Source organism: Bison bison, unplaced genomic scaffold, assembly GCF_000754665.1.
Source record: "Bison bison bison isolate TAMUID 2011002044 unplaced genomic scaffold, Bison_UMD1.0 scf7180017864040, whole genome shotgun sequence".
In the NCBI taxonomy this organism is placed as follows: Eukaryota; Metazoa; Chordata; class Mammalia; order Artiodactyla; family Bovidae; genus Bison; species Bison bison.
In genome coordinates, this window is record NW_011494612.1 from 1,719,594 (window position 1) to 1,727,655 (window position 8,062).

The 8,062-nt window shown below is 35.3% G+C and overlaps 1 protein-coding gene across 2 annotated transcripts in view; it reads left to right on the top strand.

The window, feature by feature from the left end:
- The window catches only part of SERPINI1 (serpin peptidase inhibitor, clade I (neuroserpin), member 1), an 85,892-nt gene that overhangs the window by 60,787 nt on the left and 17,043 nt on the right, over window positions 1-8,062 (top strand). For both annotated transcript variants that reach the window (XM_010835197.1, XM_010835196.1), the window contains exon 6: window positions 5,326-5,423. In XM_010835197.1, the coding sequence (XP_010833499.1) occupies window positions 5,326-5,423 (98 nt within the window). The remainder of the gene's footprint in view (window positions 1-5,325; window positions 5,424-8,062) is intronic.

An 8,062-nucleotide genomic window follows, 5' to 3' on the forward strand; every position in this document is an offset into this window, starting at 1 on the left:
TCCATATATATGCGTTAGTATACTGTATTGATGTTTTTCCTTCTGGCTTACTTCACTCTGTATAATAGGCTCCAGTTTCATCCACCTCATTAGAAAATTTTAAAAACATGATTAATATGAATACTGAAGGATGATAAATAAGATATTAGTATTAAAATTGAATTACTAAAGTTCATTGTTCACGCATGCATGCTAAGTCTCTTCAGTCATGTCCAACTCTTTTCAATGCCCCCCACCCCATCAGATTCCTCTGTCCATGGGATTCTCCAGGCAAGAATACTAAAACTCATTAACTAGTTCATATTTATTCCTTTAATAACAATAGGAATTATCATTTGAAAGTCACATTTTACATTAATACTTATTTTTCCAAAACTTTAGCTGATGTTTATGTTAATGAAAGACTGTTTGAAACTATATACATTTTTAGCTAGAACTATATGTGCACTTTATTTTAAAGTTGTATATTCATAATATATAGCCATATATTTCTTAGTCTACATATGAAAGTTAAGGTAAACATAACCCCAGTTTTTTTTCTTTCTGGCTAATGTACTTAACTTGTATAATTTCCCATGATAATACATTTATGTAGAAAGATTTCTGTTCTCAAGGAGAGATAGTCAATGAATATCTAACAAACAAAACCAAGGGTTTTTATAATAGGTGATCATTTACGTCTATTATTTAGTACATGAGGGCTTCCCTGATGGCTCATTGGTAAAGAATCTGCCTGCCAATGCAGAAGACATAGGTTCATTAACTGGGTTGCGAAGATCCCCTGGAGAAGGAAATGGTAACCCACTCCAGAATTGTTGTCTGGGAAATCCCATAGACAGAGGAACTTGGCAGGCTATAGTCCATGGGGTTGCAAAAGTGTAGGGCACAACTGAACAATAACCATTTAATATATGAACAATGTATCTTAACTCTAAAGGAACCATTTACTTTTCAATATTAATCTTTAAATAACTAAATCTGATTTAAACTCTTATCTACTGACCTTTTATCATTAATTTTGTATTTTCCCTTGTATTTTATAAGGAATTCTTTTTGATGATATCAGAAATTCAGTACAGAATTAATGCATCTTTTACTAAATTCTATGAATTAGCTGTAGCATTTCCTCAAATGTTTAATTCTATGAGGATGCAAAGTTATTTGGTATTTTAAAAGAATTCTAAATGAATGCTTAATAAGTATCATATATTGTAATTCAACTGTATTCACTAGAAAATGTGGCCTCCAGGTCCTGTCCACTGAGAAATTGAATGCGGCAGCAGAAGAAAATTAAATTTTCATTTTCTAAGAGATACTCTTCAATTATGAAATAGTTTAGCTTGCTTGCTTGCTCATATTAATGCCTGTTACTAAACTAGGCACAGTTAATTACCATGTATCCATTTTGCCAGAAGTACTACCAATTCTCCTTCTGCATGGCTAATGCATAGAGTGGGAGGCTAAATAGCTACATAAGATAAATTGGGTTTCCTTTTTTAAGAGATTGACTGTTTTCAAATGCCAGTGTGTCAGTAATAATCAATGGGAACCATCCACCCTTCCATTTTACAGCTTTAGGACCCAGCAAATGTTCATTGAGGGTAATGATTAGGGTAATGATTTATGTGACTTTAATTTTAGCAAAGGTAAAAATTTTCTAATAGTTGTGTTCCAGCTTTACTCAAGTGTCTGTCTTAAAGGGCTTATATACCTTGCTTGTTTGTTTGTTTTTTTTCATATGAAGACATTACTCTAAGAATTGAATTTAGTATTTCTGAATTTGCCCACATTCTGGTCCTATCTGACAGGTATTTACTTTCTATTATATCAGGTTTTATACAAATTTATTTAAAATGCTTTCCTTAAGAGGCATAGGGTATTTGGGAGTTGGGGGAGAGTGGAAGAGGCAATTACTTTTGTATTGTTATTTTTTTTCCCCTGAACAATAAATCCTACAGGAATCAGATGCTGAATTGAAATTACATTTTTATCCAAAATACAAGAATCTGTTCAGAAGAGGGTAAGATTTCTATCTCTATGTGATATTACCAAATCCAGTGAAATACCACAAGGTTTATACAAAGTCATACATACATCTCTAAGATTTAAATGGGATTGCCAAATATTCTTCCAATTTATCCATGTTAGAAAATATAATTTGGCTACTATATAAAATATATATTATTTATATATGCATAATATATGTAAAATATTTAAAAGCACTGTGGAATAATGCCTGTCCTAAAGTAACGATCATGTAAGTATTATCTATTATTACTATTGTTTATTTCTAAGTCCTAGTATTTATCTTTTGTTAATCTATCTTTATACATACTTTTCTCTAAGTAGGATTTCTAAAACCTGATTCTAATGAAATTGCCATCTTCATTATATATTTTTACTTTTCTGTTTTTACTGATAGAGTTTAGGTATAAAAAGATTTTTCTAACATCAGAATCAAATCTCTATTTGGAATGCAGATGGACTGGCTGTAGTTTCTTTCCACTCTGACCTTTGTAGTCTCAGATTTTTCATTTGTGATCAGAGTGCTAGAAATCAAAGGATAAGTGGTTCTCTATTTTGTAATGAGAAACCATCCTGCTACTTTGAAATGCTTGTCTACTAATAAAGCACTTCAGTTCCATGCCTTAAAAGAAAACCAGTGCATAAGCCATCTGATTTTGTTCTTTAACATGAATGCTTTTATCAGATTTTTCTACAAAGGGTTTGATTGATTCTTACACATAATTTTTTTTACAAATGTCCTTATATGTAATATATATTTGTTCTTTTCTAACACTTGCTTCACATAATCTCCAGTGTTTTCTGCCCTCCATATACCTCTTTAATTTATTCAGATATAATAGAAAGTTGCAAATATAAGATTACATCAAATGCCTTTACAAAAACAGCCATGCCTTATGGTTTTAAAAAAAGCAGTGTTGTGGCTTTTTATTTTTAAAACCAGTGGGTGAAATGTAAGATCTTCCTGTAGCTTGTTTGTCTGTTTCTAAAGAAGCCATTGTTGGAATTATGGTGATTAGTAGTGGGGGACTTTTCAGTCAGGAAGATCTCAGCTCATATCTTTATTCTGCCACCTACTAGCTGTGTGATTAGGGCAAGTTGCTGGGTAGGCTGCAGTCCATGGGGTCACTAAGTCGGGCACGACTAAGCGACTTCACTTTCACTTTTCACTTTCATGCATTGGAGAAGGAAATGGCAACTCACTCCAGTGTTCTTGCCTGGAGAATCCCAGGGACAGAGGAGCCTGGTGGGCTACCGTCTATGGGGTCGCGCAGAGTTGGACACGACTGAAGTGACTTAGCAGCAGCTTAGTGTTGTTGAACTTCAGTTAGTTCTTCTGTGGAACAGAGATAATAATACCTATCTCATAGGACTGTGTGAGATTATCACAGGGATGATTAAATGAGATTATAAGCATAAAAGAATTTGCACAGTGCCCAGGACATGGTGGCACTAGCACTAATGGTAAAAAACTCTCCTGCCAATGGAGGAGATGTAAGAGATGTGGATCTGATCCCTAAGTAGGGAAGATACTCTGGAGAAGGAAATGAAAACCCACTCCAGTATTCTTGCCTGGAAAACCCCACAGAGAGAAGAGCCTGGTGAGCTACAGGCCATAGGGTCACAAAAAATCAGAAATGACTAAAGCGACTTAGCACTGCACTGCACTGGGACTTGGTAAACACTCAGTGTGAATGTTACACATAGCTGCAATATACTAAGTACTTTAACAGTATCTGCCCTTTATTTCATGCCTCCTGCATGATAGCACTGTCCTAAGACATTTGGAAACCTTATTTAATCTCCTCAATGATACTGTGAAGTAGGCATTATTATTGCCATTTTCCGCATCCCAAAATCGAGGCTCAGAAATTAGGGAACTTGCCCCAAATCAATCTCTATCAAATACCATCTTCATCTGAACAGCCTCAGAAGTGTGAAACAAATGAAGCTGGTTTTAAGAAGTAAAAAGGATTCCTTACTGACATCTTCCTTCACGTCCCTATTTTAGGCAGATCAGGATATATATACTACCTGGATCATATCTCAGCTCTGCCACTTATTAGCTATGATCCAAGGTGGAGCTCCCTTGGTGGCTCAGCAGTAAAGAATCTGCAATGCAGGAGACCTTGGTTTGATCCCTGGATCAGGAAGATCCCCTGGAGAAGGAAATGGCAACCCACACCAGTATTCTTGCTTGGGAAGTTCCATGGACAGAGGAGCTGAGTAGTCTACATTCCATAGGACTAAAAGAGTCAGATACGACTTAGTAACTAAATCACCACCATCACAACTTAATCAAGTTATTTCATTTCTCTGCCCTTCAGTTTCCTCTAATATTAACTGCAGATAATAAGAGCTACCTCAAAGGGCTGTAGTGATATTTAAATTAATCTGTTTTTATTGATCTATTTTATACTGTTGGAAAAGTTTCTGTTGTATAGTAAGCTCCATCTGTGACCAATAAGTAAATGAACAAATAAATAAATGACAAAGCATACACAGAAAACACTTTAAAATTTCACTCAAGCCATTGAATATATTCTGCAGTATATTTTCCTACTCATCCCACTTTTTATTTTCACAGTCACTATCTGCTTTTTGTGGTATCAAAGTAAACAATGTTTAAGTGCAAGTTAAACTGTTGGATATAGACAACATTTAGTACTTAGTTTAATATGTTTGCTATACATTTACTCGTCTGTTGGTTTTCTCCTGATTATTACTCCTGTTTATAGCAACCATTCTCTTGTCATTCTTCTTAAAACCAGAAAATCAGAAATGATGCTAGTATAACGTTTAGTGACTATTACAAACTTAGCTTTTTAAGGACACAGCCCATTGCCTAAAAACTTGTATATTTATGATCTGTTTTGATTAGAAGGCAACAATATTTTTAAAAGGAAATAGTACTAACCAGCTGTTTTCACATTTTATAAAAAAATTAATAAAAAGCCTTTGCTTTTAAAAACTGTGGTTGTTTATTAATACAGTCATATTTGGTCCATATTTTTCACTGGAAATATTGGTGATACAATGCATTGATTTGGAAGAGATTCCATATTAAGACCAACATGACTCCCTATTTATTAATGTAATACTATTCTGTTATGTTATTCTTTTTAATACTCCCTCTTTTTACAATAATAACCAAATGCTACATGCAGTCAAAAGCCAGTTTTAGCATAATTTATCCTCTATAAAATAGACTTTTAAAAAATCAACATATCTAACATTTTATTCTTGTCCCAGGTAACAATATGCTGTAACTAAATACTTCTTCCGCTCTATGTTCTCCAGGTTCACAGTGGAACAGGAAATTGATTTAAAAGATGTTTTGAAGGCTCTTGGAGTAACTGAAGTTTTCATCAAAAATGCAAATCTGACAGCCTTGTCTGGTAGGAAATAAACATCAATTAAAAAAAAATATTCCAAAAAGCTTTTTTATAATGATGATGGTGAAGCCTCTGTTTATTACAGAGTTCTGAGGTAAAATATATTTATCAATTGCCAGATAAATATAGCAAATATATTTAACTTCTATAAGAAAATTATAAATACAGTCATAACACTAAATTTGTTATTCTGATTCATGTCTTATCTTTGACAGTAGATTATATTCTCCAGAAGACCTCTCTTATACATCTTTGAATTCCCCATAACATCTGACAAAATGCCTTGTAGATAATCAATAGATGTGTTGATTGAATATCTCAATGTATCTGGTTATAATAAATCATGTCCATGGGGTCGCAAGAGTCAGATACGACGTAGCGACTAAACTAAACTACTATAATAAATCATATAGGAAAGAAAGAAGGCAGAAAGGATAACTGAGTACCCACTGTGAGAACTAGATGTTTTAAAAAGAATACCTGTGAGATGATGTAAATATTGTCCTGCTGCTGCTGCTGCTAAGTCGCTTCAGCTGTGTCCGACTCTGTGCGACCCCATAGACGGCAGCCCACCAGACTCCCCCATCCCGGGGATTCTCCAGGCAAGAACACTGGAGTGGGTTGCCATTTCCTTCTCCAGTGCAGAAAAGTGAAAAGTGAAAGTGAAGTCGTTCAGTCGTGTCCGACTCTTCACAACCCGATGGACTGCAGCCTACCAGGCTCCTCTGTCCATGGGACTTTCCAGGCAAGAGTACTAGAGTGGGTTGCCATTGCCTTCTCCTAAATATTGTCCTAAGTCTTCAATAAAAAACCGTGGTTTTGAAGAAATAGCTTCAAATATACTTGGCGTATTAGCTGTTGAGTAATTTATTTTAAATATCCCACAGGAAAACAACCAGTTAAATTATTTGATTTCCTAATTTGATCAGGATAAAAATATTAACGTATTAGTAATAGTACTGTTAAGGTACTTAGAAATGTACAATTCTTTTGGAAATACTTTAAAGCAGCCAATTCTAAGACACTTGTGAGTATAAGTCTTAGATTAGATAATTATTTTCTATTATTTCTATAGAACATGGGAAATAATCCTTTTTCTGATGAGATAAAGACAGATATATATCAAGAAAAAAGATACTGAATAGGTAGGGCTTCTTTATATGCAATTTATTGAATCAAAGTCTCCAACTATAGAGAGAGGTGATAAAAAAAAAAAAAATCCTTAGCCTTTCATGTGTTTATAGGAAAGAATTTAGATTTTTCTCTCCTGAAGCAGCAACCTATAGAAAAATCAAGCTGACTGAATAATAGCTTCTCAACCTGGAGTGTGAATAATAGCTTCTCAACATGGACTGAATTTAGAGAAGTGGATGCGTCCCCCCCGAAATTGCATATAGGGGTACATGCATATATATGTGTGTGTGTGTGTACAAGAAAGAGAGACAGGGCAGAGATAGCAGGTACATAGCTTTCAAGAATTTCTCAAGGAGTCTACAATGAAAAAAGGTTTTATCCTCCCAGGTTTTGGCTTGGGAAGCTTGTTTTCTAACCAGCATTCAGCTTCTGGCAATGAGATGATACTGATGTATTCGATACCACAACTTCTACCCGTCATTTAGACAACTTACATCCCAAAACACTAATAGAACTTTTCTACATGTCTACTATATAAATGTTCCTGTCCTCACAAGAGAAGTGAATGTTCCCTGAGGAAAGGTCCTCATGGCTCACATCCAGGCTCCTAGGGCTCTGAACTTTTGAGTAGGGTTGTCAAGAAGATAGGACTGGTGGAGATTCAGAAAGTAATGTGTACATTGTACTTGAGTCAGAAATATATTCATGGTTCGAGCATAGGATAATTTAAAGTTCTTATGCTCCTTTCCTTAGGAATTCAGATAATCTGTCTGCTATACTGGCCAAATTCCAACTGGATAATTATATTTTGCTTTCTTACCATGGCTCTATTTTCAGTTTGATTAAATATTCCTCACTGTCTCACCCAAACATCTAGGCAGTTATTTCGCACACACAGAATATTTGCTGCTTTTCAGTCCTGAGGGAGTATCGTTGTAATGGCAAATCAATTATTGTGATTAGTGTGGCTTAAATTTTTTCACATATCTGGAAGGTTTATAAGGTAATATTTAATTGCCTTTACTGTCAGGGACAGTAGAGCATAAATGTACATATTAGTGCAGATTTGAAATCACACTAGTCTTTTTCAGAGTTCATATAGTCTATAGTGGAAAGTCTCTGCTCTTTGAACAAGCCTCCATCAGCATTGAATTTGTCTCAGCATCCTGCTTGCAGAGGCATTCCCAGTACTTGACCCAGGGCTGACACATAGTTGGTACACAGTAGACATCTGCTAGGCTTCCCTGGTGCATTGCAGGAGATGTACGAGATGCGGGTTCAATCCCTGGATTGGGATGATCCCCTGGAGAAGGGCATAGCAACCCACTCCAGTATTCCTGCCTGAAGAATCCCATGGACAGAGAAGCCTAGTGGGCTGCAGTACATAGGGTCACAAATAATTGGACATGACTGAATTGATTGGGCACACACAAACATCTGCTAGAGGATAAAACAAGGGAGAGAAGGAGAGAATAGGTTTATCTGGGGCCACCTTGTCTGCTATATTT